Source organism: Podarcis liolepis (assembly GCF_965112155.1).
Source record: "Podarcis liolepis genome assembly, chromosome: 3".
NCBI lineage: Eukaryota > Metazoa > Chordata > Lepidosauria > Squamata > Lacertidae > Podarcis > Podarcis liolepis.
In genome coordinates, this window is record NC_139557.1 from 27,674,475 (window position 1) to 27,693,711 (window position 19,237).

The following is a 19,237-nucleotide window of genomic DNA, read 5'->3' on the forward strand; positions in this document are numbered from 1 at the left end:
GTTTTAAAAAGGGAATTTCACAATGGGTCTCCGTACATTAGATCTAGTTTAGTCCTAAATCCTTTGCATTATCTTGGCTTGGATCACAGATACAGTGGCCATTCATTAGCTGAATATAGATCATTAAACAAACTGTTTCAGAGATATTCTTTAAAAATTGTCAAGGACACATTAAAGGTAGAAAAATCTTAAATAATAAAGAAGTATAACAAGCATTAAGTTAACTCTAAGTTAACTATAAGTTAAAACGTTAACTTAAAAATAAAGTAAAATGCTTTCAAATTCACAGAAATCGTGACCTACTCATGTTCCCCAACTGGCTTCCTTAAGGCAACTATCTCTTTTTCCTGAGTCAAAGGCTCCTATGTCATATTGCATTAAAGTCAGCAGTGAGAGTTGTACTTTTCTCTAATACATGAAGAAGGGTATATTCATAAAAGAATGAAATGAAGCAAGGAACACAAATGTGTTTTTCAATAAAATGTATAGTAAGCCTACTTAAGATAGTAGATAGAAACCAGAGATGGTTAAGCATGCTGAAATTCAGTGAAATCAATATCGCTTAAAGTACTTGAAGGCTCTTTGAATTGTAACCATTTCCTTATTGTGTTAATCAAGTCAACAGTCCAATAAACAGTATCATGCTCTTGAGACCCACATCTCCTGCTGCCCACACTCAGAGTTTTGAATTATTCAAAAGGATGGCTGAGAAATGTGTGATAGCTAGTATCAGTAATAAAGTTTTTAGACCCACAAATGCATATTCCAAAATGGAGGGTGATGATAATGTTGAGGAGAAATAATTGGAAAGACATTCTGGAGGAATCTTATATTACTCCAGCTTCTAGATCTTTCATAAATTCCTATAAAACATGTTATCCAGCAGGATGTTGAGCTTTATTGGGTATCATTTGTATATACAAAATTTCATGTGCAATCTTCCTCTTGTGTGTTTTGGCTGCTGCAGTATTTTACAGTGTACCACAATGAGTAGGGATGATATGTCAATTATGGTTTGCTTTAGGTAAAAAAAACCTCAAAGCAGTTTACAGAAAGAAGAATAAGAATAAATATGTTGAGACTGATATGACTGAAAGCCAATCAACAATTCCTGGCTAAACCTCCTTTGGGGGGCGGGAGTTGGAACTCTTGACTCATCATGTTAAGTGATAAAGGATCCCTACACACACCTCGGTAGAGCACATGTAAGCCTGCTCCACCCCTTTCCATGACATTTTGGGGCTAGTTCCAGGTTCGGCACCATGTGTATGCATGATCACATGACATTTGGGCATGCCTAAATCAGGAGTTGTGTGCAATATAAATAGTATAATTTTACCTCTGTGCTTTCAGGCTGATAGCAACCCCCTAAAAGGACAACTGATGATGAGAGAAGGACAATGATCCGTGATTGGTCCAAGACAGTCAGCAAGGGGATTAGTTTATTTACCTGAAATAATATTTATCCCACTTTCCCCATCTCCGAGACTGCCAAGGCAACAAAAAAAATGCAAAACAGTAAAAGTAATAATAGAAAAATGGCAGTCGTTTAAAAGTTCAGTGGTGAAATGCATAACCATGGCAACAAATAGCAAATGGTTAGCTCTAAAGAATCAATTCTCACAAAGCCCAAAGGCCTGTCCAAACAGCCAAATCATTACAGTGTGTTGACAGGCAGGCAGTGCCAGGTAGGCCTCTATTGGAAAGACATTCCCTATCTGGTTCATCTGTTCTTTTGGAAGAGAAGAAAGTGCGGAATATTAGAGGCCAAACTCAGGTGATACCTGTGTATAAAGCTTGCCTTTCCTTAATAATTAGAAATGCAAAAAGTGGAATAATTCCACTATTATTGATTAAGCAGATGAGCTCCCCTTTGCTGCTTATCTCTCTGCAGCCTCCCCTTTATTGCACTGCTTACTGCTAGAGAAAGTGGGACTTCTTCCTTCCCAGTAATCTGTGTCTAACTCCTTCCATATCTCTCAGTTCCATGGAAAACATGGTGATACTGGCAGCACATGCAAGGTAGCCATCTTGGAAGAGGATGGCCAAGCTGGCAAGGCAAATGATCATTCAGGGAATACAGACACCCTCGCTTAAGATGGGAACTGTGTGATCTGGCCATTATTATAGCCTGTAATTTATAGGTGTGTTATTAGACATCGTCTTGTATTCTCACAGCAGAGGTCTTAAATTAACTGTTTGTGTTAGTGCTTATGTTTAACAGCAGACAAGTATTATAATTAAGTGAAGCAAAACAAGTGGCCACTTAACCCTCGACCAGTGGATCTAAGTAGAGATGAGACATTCTTGGAAGAAAACTAGAACTTTATTTGTTTACACTCAGTGAAGTTACAGCTTAATGGTTGCTTTTGAAAGGCACAACACCTTGTTTCAAGCAAACAGTCTTTGTGGAGATATTGAAGATCTTTCTTAACCTCAGGCTTTAAAGCTGTCACTGGACACATAAATTCTTTCTAGCACGGCTGTTGCCTTACACTACCCATAAAACAGTCCCAGACCCTTCTAGAATCCTAATGGTCCCCTCAGGTAAATAGAACCTATCTCAAACTGAGAGCCAATTCACTATCTGTCCCCACTGACAGATAACTCCTATAGGAATCTATTCAGTTAGTCAGAGTCCCCTGCCCACGTATGTCTAATCTCAGCATCTAACTTGAATTCAGCTCTCTCACTCTCTCTCACTCTCACTCTCTCCCTCCGTCCCTCGTGGTTGACTGACCAACTTGCTATCTCTCCCTGGTTGGCAGACCTCATCAGGAGGCAGACCCAGGGCCTGTCCATCACAGTGGGCATCATAGCCATCAGAGATATGGTTGCAACACTCCGAAATAAAAACCTTTCATACTGACTAAATAAGCATACTCCTCTTTACTGCTCATCTATGTTCAGCCTTTCCTTCACCCCCCACTCACTCATCCTCTTTCTTTGTATGCCATTGTTTCGTAGTGTTCTTTTCCTATTCAGCACATACAAATGGGTCGACACAAGATGATTGCGTTTGGATTTGAAAATAGCATAATGCTGTTTAAGTGTTATGTCTAGACAGCAGAGTGTGAAATGGGACGTAACCTTGTTGGTTTTCCTATATTCTGCAGCAGACAGCATCATTGATTTTATTGGAAGAAGGGTGTGTGTGTGTGTGTTTAATATTTAAAGCTGTAAGTGTTTGGAGCAACCTGTGCTAGTCACAGCTGAACAAGAGATTGGTGTTCACTGCTTGCCAGCCTGCAAAGCTGATGTAGGCATTTGTTCTCTCAGGCCCTACCAATCATTCAACTTTGAAGCTACCTAATTGCTGCTGGCACTTTCAATGGAAAGGGATGTGCCGTGGTGAGAGGAGCAATTCATTTCTTTATGGACTACCTTGGTTAATAGTATCCTTAGCAAGAGATCGCAATTCTCTCTTGATTTATAATAAGAAATAAACTGAGTCTTTATGATCCAGAGGTTAATTAGGCCCATCATTAGTCAGTGCTTTAGGACATGTTATCTTTCAAAAGCTGACAAAGGCGGAGGGAACTATGGTATTATCCAAGGAAGGCTACAACTTATTGGAGCATATTGTCCAGCAGCCAGCTATTTCCCTTTCTGATAAACAGCCTCATCAACCTAGTTTAAAGTCCAGAGCAGTTCAGTGAGCTGGGCTCTGAGTTAAGTCTATCTTTCCTTAAAATACCATGGGTTTGTAGCCAGTGTTGTATGAGCTGTGGACTTAACAATGAACAAATGTCAGGTAACTTGGTGCAGAAGTAAACTGATTGATTCGCCCTAATCTCCGTGTTAGAGAACTGCACATTCATCTAGGAATCACCACAAAGGAATAGTACAGAAAGTGGTACAGGACATGGCAATATGGAATATTCCAGCTCTAGCCATGCCTTCACATCTTTCCTTAGCTTAGTGAAAAATGAATGGGCCTCTGCATATACTGAGCACTTTGTGATTGCCTGCAACTAAGTCCTACAACTGATTTGTAAAAAGGAATGGGGATTGATTAGGGTAATGTGTTTTTTCTATTGGCATAAAGGTTGCTTTTCAGAAGAATCATCAGAACAATACTTCAAAAGAGAAATCAGTCCGGAATGTAGCAACATCCGTTCCATATTTGGTGTTTCCTTTTTCATTTTCACTGTAATAATTTCTTGCTGCAGTATTTTTAGGGGTGGAAGAACCTTGTCTTTTATTTCTCCCTTACTCAGAGCATACCAAAGCACCAACAGAATGCACAAACTTAACTGCATCTTTGTTTATATATTGAATTTGTGTTAAAAGCTTCTGTTGCCATAAAGCATCTATTATTTAACGACCTTCTGTATCATTAATTCTTTCCTGTAGCAACAGAAATTGATTTCCTTCCACTTTCAGAATGTGAAGATCTGTTTGGCCTGCCTTTTAGCCATCACATGTGACTCTAAAGGTAGCACCCTATAAGATGGTGAAAAACCAGCAGCTTTTAATAAATAACATGTTGGTAACTTTTGTTGGAACCTACGTTATTTCCTTTTTATTTAAAGGTGCACTCCTATATACACTTAATTGGGAGTGAGTCCTGTTGAACTCAAAGGATTGCACAGTTATTGGATATGTTTTTAGTTTAAATAAAATTTGTTACACATTGAAGAGTAAAAACATTACGGTGGCATAAACTTTCATGGGCCTGAACCCATTTTGTCAGATGAATGAAATCTTTATTGGCCTATAACAATGCACAAGGAAGGTGCTTGCCATTTTCACACAGAGCCAAGTGCAGAGAATGTCCAGTGGGAAAAGATAAGAAATAAAATTGAAATGGATCCAGTCAAATCCATTGGCAAAGCAAAATGAACACTGATGATTACTTTTGGTAATGAGCTAGCTTTTCTTAGTCTCTGTTCAGTCCAGTCCTGTTGGTGTCGTATCTGCAAACTTTGTGGCTTGACTCCGGGAAAAAAACCCCACATGTCACAATATATTATTATAAACATATGTCATAATATGTTTAGGATGCTGCGAGATTCTGCTTTGCATTCACATCTTTCATCTTGCTGTTATTCCAAGGAGCTTACAGTGGGCACATTGAGGTTAGAAAACCTTCGTCTCTCCAGATGTTCCTGGTTGAATTGATCATTCCTGACGATTGATTGTGTTGGCTGATGGGAGCTGAAGCCCAGCAACATTCAAAGGGCCTCAGATTCTCTATCCATTGTGGACTGGGTTCTTTCCACATGGCTGGCATTTCTTCAGATCACATGACATTACATGCTTTTGCTCCTTTGAAAGAGGTGATTGATCCTTTTATCCCTGTATCTATCCCAATCTTTGACACAAATAGGTTTTAGGGGTTCGTCATGTTCGTTTTTCTCTGGCAACCTCTATTTGTCAGCCCCAATTTCCACTTTGCTACTATGAAGAGGGGTGTCAAGAAAGTCATTTTGGAAGAGATAGGTGCTGGCCAGGCTAAGGGATGCTTAACCCTTCTCCTACCCACTTTCTTTCCACCGCTTCTCTGACACTTTCCCCACTCAGAGTTCAAGTTCCATGTTTGCGACAGAAAGTTGAATGAAACATCATCCAAAGTCATGATAAACCAATCTTCTAGTCTCTCCAGAGGGGCTAAGAACACAGTAAATATTCCTAAGATGACCAGATTTGCTGACCATCCAAATATGCTATGATCATTGGATGCATCACACATCATCCTGATGTTCAGGGTCAAGAGCTACCAAATAATTAGGGTCAGAGCATTATGCTGGTAATTTGAAAATACTGCATATTGACCTCTTTTTAAACGAATATAGAGTTGTGTTTATTAATACTGCTTATACAGAACAGAGGTTGCAAATGACAAAAAAGAACTCTTCCCTATTAACTGATAAAATTGGAATGACTGACATGATTTGCCATAAAATTATAGCTCGTTGCTATAGCATGCTAACAGGATTTCCCTCCTCCATTATTACAATATTCTTGATTATTCAACAAATGATCTGGAGAGCAATTGTGAGTCCATTTACTCTTTCAGAATTAGAAACAGTTTTGTCAAAAACTTAAAAGCATCAGATGCAGCTTTGAAAGCTTCATTATCATGCAGATTAGTAGATAGGGGGCAAAGTGATTAGCTGATGTGGCTAGTCTGGAAAGAAGACATCAATTCATTCCAGACCCTAAAGTGGATATTAATAGAGTTCAGGAAGGCACGTTTGCCACCCTGAAAAAGATAAGGAAATAAATACCTTCTCATTTAAACATGGGCAAAAACTCAACCCACAATTTTGTTAACCTCTACATAGAATATTTTACACCAAATCGAATATATATATATAAAATTTCATATATATAGCATATATATAAGCATATCATTAGCATTGTCCAAAAGAGAGCATTTTAGAAACAAATAATTTTATTTCTTAATATAATTGAAAATGATATAGCGGACAAACAGCAGTTAACAGATAAGGTAATAACCTCTTTTGAAGTTATGGGAGGTTTTGGTAGTTCAAGTCTGAATCAGACACCACAACTGGTATGAAGAATGGATCCTTTCCTCCCCTCTGGTTTGATCAGTGTTTCCCAAAGTGGGCGATACCGCCCCCTGAGGGGGTGCTGGAATGATCCAGATGGCTGTAGTGGCCTCAGGTGCAATTGGGGGCGTTGAATAAAAATAAGGGGGCAGTGGAAACATAAAAAAAGAGAAGAAAATTTTGAAAAACCGTTTGTGCATGTTTCATCTGTTGTGTAATGACGTTTACTGCCAAGTCAGGCACCGTTGCGGGTTGGTGACAACGGCTCCCCTGGATCCAATGATTGTGCTGCAAGCAAAGGGGTTTATCGGGCTTGGGTGAACCCTTTTCAGCTCCACTCAGGCCCAGGAAGTGGATCACAGCTTGCCCTGGGGCAGATCAGGCTATTACTCTGAGTAAACATATATAGGATTGAGCTTCTTGTTAACTTGTTTTTCAAGAAGTTGTAGGTAGAAATACAGATAACATAAAAGAATACAAATTTGTCACTGCATCTTTCTGTTCGCTTAAAGAAGGTAGATTTCCAGGGTGTGCTGAGTATTTATTTATTTTTCTGAAAGGGGGATGATAGGCCAATGAGTTTGTGGACCTCTGGGTTAGATTACCTGGCAGTTCTAGTGTTGACCTATTGGTAAATCTCATGTTTTGCACATAGAAGGGCCAGTATTCAGTCCCTGGCCATTTTCAGTTACAGGTGTTGGAGTAACTGAACATGAGGAGGGGTTAATTTTTTTCCATGGATGTAAATCACTCCAAGGATAAGCTGATCGCAGGTGCGACGTCAGTCAAGCCAGTTGCTATGGTAATGGCCCAGTCCCCAACTATATCTGTGATTGATGCATGTCAGCTCAGTAGTGTGAGTCTGTTAGCCTATAGTTAGTTAGTTTGTATGTTAGTTGATGTTAACATATTGAATAGCTGGAGTTTATTTGGAGCAATGGCGATACTTTGTACTTGCATGTATCTGTATATATCTGTGTCTGCAAAAGTCTACAATATATACACACACACACACACACACACACACACACACACACACATCCAGAACTGCTTTACTGAGACTTGTCTTCTGCAACATTAAACTCTTTGGACCTTAAGCTTCTTCTGTGTGGTGACTGGTACTGGAAGCAACTTTCATTGTGTGGGTATCTCACCTGAGACTCCCATCAAATGGATTTCAAGTAGCAGGACTAGAAAGGCTCTCTGCTTTAGAGAATGGTCAATCAAAATAGATACTTTGTGGCTAGTTCAACCATGAGTTATATCCCTCACTTTATATCTCCTGGCATGTGCAAAAACAAGTTATGGTACTACTAACCTGATGGAGAACGTAACATTGATCACGGAGTTCAGCACAGAGTTTCAATGGCCCTTACATTATAGATATCACACTGCAAGAACCAGATATTGCATTTCTCTAGTCATTACCTTTTAGTGGTAATAATATCAGGTAATGATATCGTGTGATAGACTGGAAGATGATGCAATGAAACCATTGTGGAATCTAGCATGTCTGTACTTAAACTCAATTACTTTATAAATAATTCTGTGTGCTAGGATTCCAGATCTTCTTCCCACTGTAGCTGATCAAAGGAAATATACCACTTTTCCCATTTAAGATTGGCACCTAGGCATGCTCATGTTTCTTTTTCCCCCAAAATTTCATTGTGTAGATAATTCCAGATATTTATTGATGTGTAGATGGCAATAGTAGTGGCGAACGTGTTTCACTAGACATAGATTGTGAATTGTCTGTGGTTCTTAGACAATACATGCCTTGATAAACTCCCATTCAGATTACTCTTATACACTCTCAGGGGTTACATGAAGACATTCCTGTTTCAAATGACATTTGCTGGCACTTAAATAATACTAATTATGCCATAAAGAACATCATTTCCACAATGCAGCAAGTTAAGATTGTTGATTTGCATGGAAGAGATAAGCATTTGTTTAATTTCCTCCCCTCCACTACCAGTTTGAAATCTAGGAGATTGTTAAGTATTTAACTTTGGTTGGGTTGTGCTCTAATTGTATTATCAGAATTGTATTTGAAGGATGTCATTCCCACTCGGCCACCTTGCACTATGCAAACACAGCTCCCTCTTTAAATTTAATTTTTTCAGACTCTCCAGCTATTGTAGGTATTCTTTTCTTTGTCATTTATATTTTTGTGGTCTAACCCTCAATATATTCTTCATTCCAGCAGCAAGCATGAATATTGGATTCCTGACAAAACTACGAAGATGTGGCTTTTTTGATGTACACTATTTTGCTCTCTGTGGCTGGTTCTTCTTTGGTATAAAGTAGCTGTTATTTGTCACACTGACAGGTGCATCTACTGCGAAATGCTGGCGATGAAGTTACCATCACTGTTCAGTACCTCAGGGAAGCTCCATCATTTCTAAAGCTCCCATTGGGTAAGGGAAAATTAATGGATCTGAGCAAAACACTTTCCTCCCTGCGATATTTCTCATAACAAGCAGACAGTTGCGCACAAACAATATTTCATTCATGAATGCTTTAGTTCAGGAAAGATTCTATATGGAAATGCTATATTATTTAATGTTTATATATGTTTAGGCATGCATGCAAGCCACTTTCCTGTGATACATGTATGAATATTGTAACCCACATGGGCAGGGCTTGTGTCATGGATCTTTCTCACCCAATCACTGGCCCCTAAGAGGAAGAGCAGTATGATTGGGTAGGAAAGACTCGGAAGATAAGCCCCACCTATGTAATAACAGTAGTTATAAACATAGCACAGCCACGTGGGCCGTTGCCCACTCCTGCACACATGCAAAGAATCAGGTTGCAGCAGTGCTGCGATTTTCTGTGTGCTTTTGAAACTAACAGGAGTTATCTGCATATAGCTGAGCTCAATGTAATTATCACATCAAACTCGTGTTTTTTTTAACAAGTATGTTCTAAGAATCATAATCATTCTGTTAAATTGCAGCCAGGTTGCCATGTCAGCTATTTAAAAATGGTTCAGAATTTGATTTGTGCAGGAAGTTTCTTAGACTAGAGCCCACTAATTAGCTTTCACTGCCAAAGACTGGGAAGCTTATGAAAACAGAGAAGGTAAAAATACTGCAGTGTGTAGGCAGCGTGCACCCATAAATTCCTGATTCAACTGAAAGTAGTCAAAAGCAGACTATTGGGAAAAGTTCCATCATACCCACTGTCATAGAGAGCGAGGGAGAGAGATCATCTTCTCAGGCATATGTGTGAAACGTGTACAGGTCCTTAGACCAGAAAAGCCCTACTACTCATTGTGGGTGATGTATATATAAATTTATAGTCAGCAATCCAGGAAAGTATAGAAATTAGGGATCCAGTATAGATTTTATTGAGGCTAATGGTGTAATGTGCAAATGGAAATACTGATTTTAGTTATTGGCGTATAAATATGTGGTAAGAGGATCCCCAAGTTTAAGGAGTGGTGGAAATAAATATTTTGTTTTACAGTTATCTGTTGGACTCTAGGATTTTTGATTCTGGGCTTTGTTAATACGTTTTAAGAAACAGTGTTTTTAAGTTGTTGTTTTATTTCTATCATTGTGGTCTTGAAGTGTCTTTCATTGGAAGTAAGGTCCTTTAACCAAGTAAATGATCTTTGGATCTCAGCCAAGAGTGGACAGTTTGGTGGAGCACCTAAGCTCTGGTTGGTTGAGTCACTGCTGTTTACCAGTATCTAGATGGGGAGGAGGGAGGCAGTGATGAGGTGGGCATGGTGCAAGTGTGGAGCCAATCTAGCACCACTGATCTCACCCAAAATTGGGTACATCTAAGATAAATTCAGTATTTACTTCAATGCATGCACAATCCATCAAGAGGAACACATCCCACTAGCCATGTGTGCTCTCTACCCGGAAGTAGAGTACAAAAACAGGACAGTTGTCAAACACAGTATCAGCCCTATAGGCTGGATTGGGCTTCTTGGGTCATAAGTCATAGATTTTTGGTTTATGTGTCTTTAAAAAAAAAATCAACAGATGAAGAAACTGATTGAGTGCTAAGTTTATTTGTGTTTAGCAATAAATCATCTTTGGCTGTATCAAAGTTATTAGGAGAGAGAAGATACTTAAAGTTAAAACTGAGAGTATCACCCAGCCAGAAAGAAGGATGGAGGCAGATGTGAGCACGTTAAGATGGAAACAGTTTAGCATCTAAGACTGTTGAGATTCTAGATTTTTTTCCAGATCATTCTCTGCTTCATGTTGATTAGAAGTGTGAATATTTTTTCTAAATGTCAGGATTGTGAGGTGATCTGAAAACTACTTGAAGGGTGATGTTGTGTCTTACCATCACTGCTATTATTGCTTGGAAAATTGAAGTATCTTGCATTGCAAGCAGCTTATTTAGAGAAAAAAATTCTAAGTTCACCCTCTGTAAATGAAATACATCACTAGATTTTTTTTTTATTACTTATGCCATTCTATCTAACAATGAATAAGAAAAAATAATAATTTTTTGTGTCAGTGGTTTAGCAAAGGAAAACCAGCTTTCAAAACAATATAATTTGGAGTTTATAATATGAATGCAATTGAGATGGTTTTAAAGAAGGGATTTTAAAAAGTGTTAAGGAAGTCTATTTTGATGCCCTTCTTCTCTCTCCCACAAGTCTGTGTATGTATGAGAGTGAGAGAGATGCTATACTACAAACGTTTGAGCAGGTTATTAAAATCTATTTATTTTAGTCTCCCTTCACTTCATTGCTAGACAAGCTTATAAATCTTAAAATAGCTTTCTATGTCTGCAGGATTATTTTATTTTTTAAGTCGACTATGTTTTTATATTATTGTTAATGGTACTGCTATTGCAATATTATTATTTTTTATACTGTGTCTTTATGCTGTGCGAACCACATGGAGTGGGCTATGCCCCCCCCAAAAAGTGGCGTACAACTAATTTTTATACAGACAAATAATAGAGTGTCCGTGTGAGAATCGGAGACAGTGCTTTTTTTCCCCTAGAAAAATAGGTGTCAGTACTCACCATGAAGTTACAGTAAGTGTCACAGTTTTTAACCAAAAAGGGAGGTGGAATGAGGTGCTGGTACTAAGTACCCTTGAGTACCCCCTGGGGACCTGCCGATCAGATCCCTCTCTCTCACACACACACACACACACAGAGAGAGAGAGAGAGAGAGAGAGAGAGAGAGAGAGAGAGAGACTGACTTTTGATCCATCTAGCTCAGTACTGTCAATCACACTGACTGGTAGTGGCTCTCTAGGGTTTCAGACAAAAGTCTTTTCCCTGCCATAGCTGGATATAAAAATAATAAAAAATTGTCCAGCAGCACCTTAGAAACCAACTAAATTTGTTCTGGTATAAGCTTTCATGTGCATGCACACTTCTTCAGATACACTGAAGCAGAAGTCACCATACCCTTATATATAGTGGGAGGGTGGGGTTTTTCTCAGGAGGGTAGTAGGAGTTGGGTTGGGCTCAAACCTGAGACCTTTTGCATGAAAAGATTCATAATTGAGCTGCTTCCTTCCTTGACCGCTTTCTATTTGTAGTGTGTGCTCCCCTGCACTGTGCTTATAGGTGGGGAGCTAGAGCATGATAGGAAAGCTAAACTCTTGAGGAAAGAGTTAGAATTGGAGGAAATGAAGGGGTTATTACAGAGAGGGCACTACACACAAAAAATGGACAGGGAAGGTCATATGATCCATAATGAAGTCATTCTTGCAAGAAATAAAATACCGTGTGTGTGTGTGTGTGTGTGTGTGTGTGTGTAAATATGATTATAAATTAATGTGGAGAAGAAAAGGAAATAACTTTTAAAATGTTTAAATATACCCAGAGGCTCAGCTCATTGAGATGACAGGCTTATTACACCTCAACCTGGGGTGACTTTTAAGGTTTTGGAAAAAAGGAGTAGACTAATTAGCTTTCACATAGGAGAAGACTTCTAAGCCAATTCTTAAATCAGTTTGATGTTCCTTACATCACCAGTTGGGTTTCAGAAAACTCCTTGGGCAGTTCTTCCTTGAGAATAGTTGATCTTGGTAGCAGCTGGTGGGGCCACGTGGGTGGCGCTGTATTGCTTTCCTGACTTCAGCACAGTCTAGGCGCAGCATTGGGAGAATCACATGTCCACTTGAGCAGCACTGAATGCCATCCCATGCATTTGATTGACATGTATATCTGCTTCAAAACTCTGTGATCTCATAAGCTCAGTGAAGAAATTTAGACTACCGTCCAATTCATTTTTTATTTTATTTACTGCTTTCTCTGTCTTTAATGCTAAGAAATGTATAGAACATGGTGGAAACTATTAGAGTTAAATCATATAGATATAGATGATATAGATGATATAGATCTAGATATACTGTATTTTCCGCCCTATAGGATACACCGTCCCACAAGGCGCACCTAGTTTTTTTGGGGGGAAATAAAGGGGGGAAATTATTTTCCCCCAGGCGCGGGGCTGGGGCAGGGGAAGCCCGAGCTTCCCCCGACCCCAGCCCCCAAACAGACAGCTCTCTGCAAGCCGTGGGAGCCCTGCGCCGGGCTCCCGCTGCTTGCGGAGAGGTCCGCGAAGCCTGGACGCGCTGAGCTGAGCGCGCTGAGCTGAGCGCGCGCAGGCTTCAGCATTCAGGCAACTCTCCGCAAGCAGCGGGAGCCCAGCATCCCCCCAGAAAAAAGCACTGTATATACAGTATGGTGTACATATTTGGATGAACTCACCATTTTGTACATATACACTGCAATTCTTCTTCAGTCATATGCATTAACTTTCCACTGATGAAAACAGATTATAACACTTTTTTAAAAAATATGCTGCATTTTAGGTTCCCCTGGACCATCAAGTGATCACAGCAGTGGCACGTCCTCCCCTCTCTTTGACAGTGGTTTACACTTAAATGGAAACTCAACAAATACAGTAAGTGGCTTACATCACTTTGCCTAGTTGCACGTGTAGTTTATGTGACTTGAGTCTCAGGAGAACAAATGTGGCTTATGCCATTTAACAAATTTCAAGAATGTTTATTCTAGTACCATATAATGGTCTGAGTAGATCATGTTGGTGCAAGAGGAGAAGATTGGAGTTTACTGTATCAGGACTCTGAATAGTTGAGAAAATGTTCAGGGGGAAATAGTTCAAAGATTTGGAGTGAGGTGTCATTAAAAGAGGAGCAGAAGAAGAGGGAGAAGGAATATCACAGGGGCCAAGCATGCAGTGGAGAGATTGGGTATACTTTACCAAGGCCTGGTGATTCAGGGGTGGGGCAGCCCAGGCTGAGACCCAATTAGCAAGTGGAGAAGAAAGCACACTAAATTTAAAAGACATCGCCTTTCATATATCAATGAAAAGGAGTCTTCTGTGTTCAGCTCCATTGCATTTGAGAAGCCAGATATAGGTGAACACACACACCCCCGAGAGATGGGGGGGGGATAGAACTGGAGCAAAAATACTTCATATTTTATCTGGCCCTGTAGAAAAGTCACAACCTTCCTTCATCAGAAACAAAAAGATTTGAACAAGTGGAAGATGTCTATTTCCCCAAGATCAAAAGCCAAGATTTCAAATGCCTGGAAATGAAAGTAGCTTCAGCTTCTAAGGTGGTTTGTTGAAAGTACAAGCATGAGGCAGCATTTATCAGATTGAACTGTGATCAAATGGTCAGATAAGGAGGTTTAGAAATGTCAGTTACCAGCAATATTTTTCCCCCTAGGAAATGTCATCTGTTCAGTGAAATGGTGCAGTATCTTTTGTTTCATGTACATTCTTTCCCCCCAGAATTGACCCAGGTTTTTTAAAAAAGGAAAAAGAAACAGAGCACCTTGTTGCATTTTCAGAGTTTATCACACCAGGTCCTGTATTGACCTGATTCTTTAAGAATGTGAATATTGCTTAAGCTGTCTTTTCATTTCAACAGCTGTAACTATGATACTGATATCTATGTAGACTGGGCATATTTTTTGTCTAATAACGTAAATGTTTGATATCTGAAATGGAAATCCTCCCAAACTACCTCCCTGGTCCTGTCAGCTGAGGTAGCAACAGCTGGTGCCTGAAGAATAGCTGGTGTACTGAAATCTCACTTCAAAAATTCAAAAACAGTTGTTGTATCTCCTTTGGCATTCTAAAGACAGGCATCTGATATTAAACCACTTTGCAGATATCAGTAAGTCTAGTGAGGTTGCATCAGATAGTCATATTTGTTTTGAGCAATAATCCCAGAAGTAGGGGAAACTTCAATGGTACCATGGACCGCTCCATGGAAACCTCAAGCTGGAGACTATAAACCATGGGTAGGCAAACTAAGGCGCAGGGGCTGGATCCAGCCCAATTGCCTTCTAAATCTGGCCCACGGACAGTCCGGATATCAGTGTGTTTTTACATGAGTAGAATGTGTCCTTTTATTTAAAATGCATCTCTGGGTTATTTGTGGGGCCTGCCTGGTGTTTTTACATGAGTGGAATGTGTGCTTTTATTTAAAATGCATCTCTGGGTTAATTGTGGGGCATAGGAATTCTTTCTTTCTTTTTCAAAATATAGTCCAGCCCCCCACAAGGTCTGAGGGACAGTCGACCGGCCCCCTGCTGAAAAAGTTTGCTGACCCCTGCTATAAGCGCAGAGCTCAGATGTTGCTTCAGCAGCTGACATTCTCAGATGTAGTCTTAAATAGGAGTTGCAGCTCTACCTCAGTTGCTAACTCTGTCCTCATTTATTATTTTCAACATTTCGATAAGTCAGTTCATATAAAGGGGTCTCCCTGTCTTAGCAGTTACAGAGTGGATTAATTGTGGTTCACTAGGGCAGAGTCCTTTGAGTCAGGGACGGGCAATGTGATGCCTTTGACTGAAGTACTAACCCAGTGGTTGGCTTCCCCTGTGCTGTATGTATATGTATATGTATATGTATATGTATATGTATATGTATATGTATATATACAGACACACTCACAACATAGTTGGAGAAAACATTGTTTAGGTAGTGTACACAGTCATGAACTTAGCACAGGCAGACAACTGCCTGTACATGATGAGAGGACTACTGAGTCTAAAGCTAGGGTGTGATGCTTCTTCAGGTGGCCTGGCTACCCCATATGAATTGTAATCACTATACAGAAAACATGGTTGTATTTGTTGTGTATCACCTGCAGCACATACTACTTTAGCAGTTTATGAAAATCTTGGGTATCTTATTTGGAATTTCTACGTTATTGGCACCATAAACTTTTGTGGTTAAAGGAGAGCTTTGTCAAAGGAGTGGTTGGAGATGAAGAGCTGAAACCATGAATGATGGATTTCACTGAGAGCTGCAGTTCAGTGGAAGCGCAACTGTTTTGCATGTAAAATGTCTCAGGTGCAATCCGTGGAATCTCCAGGTAGTACTAGAAGAGACATATGAAATCTTGGAGCGCTGCTGGTAGTGCATGGAGATTAAAGAGTATGGACCAATGGTCTGCCTCAGTAGCGGGCAGCTTCCTGTGTAGCAGGTGATCACAGAACAGGTGAGGGATATAGAACTGCAAGGGAGAAGATGTCAGAGACAGTGGTAGCTCGGGTTACATACGCTTCAGGTTACATATGCTTCAGGTTACAGACTCCGCTAACCCAGAAATAGTACCTCGGGTTAAGAACTTTGCTTCAGTGTGAGAACAGAAATCATGCTCTGGCGGTGCAGCGGCAGCAGGAGGCCTCATTAGCTAAAGTGGTGCTTCAGGTTAAGAACAGTTTCAGGTTAAGAACGGACCACTGGAACGAATTAAGTACTTAACCCGAGGTACCACTGTAATGTTCTAGAAAGGAGCAAGAGTCACAAGGCTGTGTGAGGAAAGGCTGTTAAAGACATGGAACTACAGGGGGGGAAGATTGTACTGAGCATAAATTGGAAAGGATGACAATCAAAGCTTTGAAAGCTTGACATTCAGCGCTATAGCCAGTGCTATAAGCCCAGATGTGGAATGGTTGAAAGGAGTGCTGGGATCAAGATGTGAAAAGGAAAGGCCAAAGACAGCCAGATGATTAATAGCATTCAAGGTGAGAGAAGAGAGAATGAATCAAAGGGGATCATACAAAGATTTAAGGACTTGGAGACTGGTTCCCTCTCTGAAACAGGGTAGGAAAGACACCTGTGGACACAATGTTCAATGGAATTTAAAAGTAAAATGTTTATTTACAGGAAATGACCAGGATTTCTTTTCAAAAGTCCGGGGGGGAGAATACTGTTCAGGCACCGACAAACAATTATTGTGCATACCGAAGAAATGCTATGATTAACTGTATTTAAGGTTATTATCAAGAATAGGCACTGATATTCAGGATGGGTTTGTGTCTGCTACAGATGTTTTGAGCTCGATAGAAATACTGGTTTTACAGAAATGGCACAATTATAAAAAATTCCGCACTTCTGCAAAGGCTTCCACTTTTCAAGTAAAGCAAACTGAATGAATGGCTAAATTGGCAGTGAAGGCTATCAACGAAACAAAGGGGAAATATGAATACAACATAAAAATCAGTCTATATTAGCTATAGAGTTATGTGAATATTATACATATCCCTGTCATTTCTTTTGTGTTTTAAAAACTTCCTTCACTGTTTGAATTAAAATGGTTTATATTAAAAAATTAAACAGGGATTCAATCGGATTCCCCCCTTTTATAAAAAGCTTACTTTTTAATCAAGGATATTAAAGGCCAATGTGTTATCAATAATTTATTCCCCTGATCCAGAAGAAGCAGTGAACACCCAGAAGAAGGCTGTGTCTAGAAACACAGGAAACTGCCTGTGTTTCTGCTCTTAGTCCACCTGGTTCAGTGTTGTCTACACTGGTGGACAGCAGGTCTCAAAGTTTCTAGGAAGGGGACATTCTCAGCCATACCTGGAGATGCCACCTGCATTCAAAGCAGACGATCTACCGCAGAGCTACAGCGATTTCTCTTAGCAAAATTCATGGATGTAAAATAAGTCCTACATCTAGCGCTTGGGGGTTGTGAAGCTTGTCACTGCCAAATGTTAACTGTGCCTGAGGAGGAGGGAAATTCATGTAGAACCTCCCCATTTCCTCCTCCAACAGGTGAGTTCACTAGTGGAGCTAATAGAAAGCCAATTCCATCATCCAGCCACCTCCTCTCCCCCTGGGGTCCCCAAACCCACGTGAAATTAGGCTGAGGGCTGGGTGCAGACCCTGGTCAAGAGGATCCCTACTCCTGCAATAAAATAAATAGGCAAGTGTTGCAGTGGAGGGTCAGGGACTGACAAAGTTGTCTTTGGTAGGGGAATGTTTTGTGGGGAGTATGTCAAAGGGTATGGAGGGGGTCTGAGGGTGGTGCTTGCTAGCTCTACTCCTGACTTCCATTTGTTTAAAATATTCCTAGTACCTGGTACAAAACAGAGCTCTTTCCTAATCCCAATTCCACTGGCACAGATAAGAGTTTTGAGAATATAAAAAATCGTCATTGCAAGTATAAGTTGAAAATAAGCAAGAATGTGGAAGAGATCTTACAATTTCTCAGTCAATAGGCAAATATTTTTCAAGGACTGACTCCCCCTGCCCCAATGTTTTCTAATGCAGATTAGCTAATTCAGAGTAAGATTTTTGCCAAAATGATTGGGAAATGTCTGTTAGTGTTGCCTTTGAACATATCCATGGAAATAATATGCAAGCTATCTTAATTATATGCAAAGTCTCGTTTCAGCTTCCAGGTGGTAAAAGCATTTCTCATAGAATCTTAAACTTGTTCAGTCCTGTTTACAAGAAAGGATTGTAATCTTTGTATTCATTGTCACTAGACAAAATAAATATTTCAGGAATCTCAATTTTTAACCCCCCCCCCCAAATTTTCAAATTTCACATTACAAATTAAACATATTTTATACCAAACATATATTGATTTCCCTCCCTCCCCTTCCAAGGTTCATTTAACTTTCCCACCATTGCTGCATATTTTGACATATTCTTCTAATTCTGTTTTCCTATCTTACATCACTTCAACATTTATTATACTGTTGCATGTACAGTGGACACTCGGGTTGCTCTCTCTCCCGACGCGGAGCGTGGAGCCCACCGCCCGCCACCCATACCTGGCCTATAAGACGACCCCCGACTTTTGAACCTCTTTTCTGGGGTTAAAAAGTCGTCTTATACGCCGGAATCTACAGTATTTTCAATATACTCCGCAAAAGATTTCCACTCCTAGCAATCTGAATTTCTAATGTATGGCTATGTGTTGATTCTTCCATCCAGAGGCAGCCTTAATTGGAGCTTTATAAATTACTAAAAACAAGATAATGAATTTGTTCGCTTTTTTTCCTCTATAGAGCTTTACAGTCATTCACAGAACTAAAACAGAAACTTGCCCAAGTACTGCAAATCATTTGTCATAAGAATATGAAAAGCTGACAGCTCTAACTGACTGTGATCCCATGAGTTTCTTTTCTTCCTCTTCGTGTAAGCATTAGGCACATTGCAGCAGAAAGGATGTCTGATTAGTTCTGCTACTAAAAAAAAAGTTTTATTGTTTTTACAAGAACTGGTTGCTTCACCCCTGCTGAAAAACTTGTTCAGTGTTTCTCATTCTGTTTTGAGCAGTGTGCCTTTTGTTTTGTTTTGTTTTGTTTAATTGCAGGGTCCTCTTCTCTCTCTTTCTCACCCCTGCCTTGACCACAATGGCTTAATATCTAAACACAGATTCCAACTTTTCCCAATAGGCCACTGCTAGTTAAAGTTTGTATCAGAATCTGGCTGA

The 19,237-nt window shown here is 39.9% G+C and overlaps 1 protein-coding gene across 3 annotated transcripts in view; it reads left to right on the forward strand.

Moving 5' to 3' along the window:
• SNTG2 (syntrophin gamma 2) overlaps window positions 1-19,237 on the forward strand; it is a 213,471-nt gene that overhangs the window by 124,611 nt on the left and 69,623 nt on the right. For all 3 annotated transcript variants that reach the window (XM_083495623.1, XM_083495624.1, XM_083495625.1), the window contains exons 7-8: window positions 8,854-8,941; window positions 13,331-13,422. In XM_083495623.1, coding sequence (XP_083351749.1) covers window positions 8,854-8,941; window positions 13,331-13,422 — 180 coding nt within the window. The remainder of the gene's footprint in view (window positions 1-8,853; window positions 8,942-13,330; window positions 13,423-19,237) is intronic.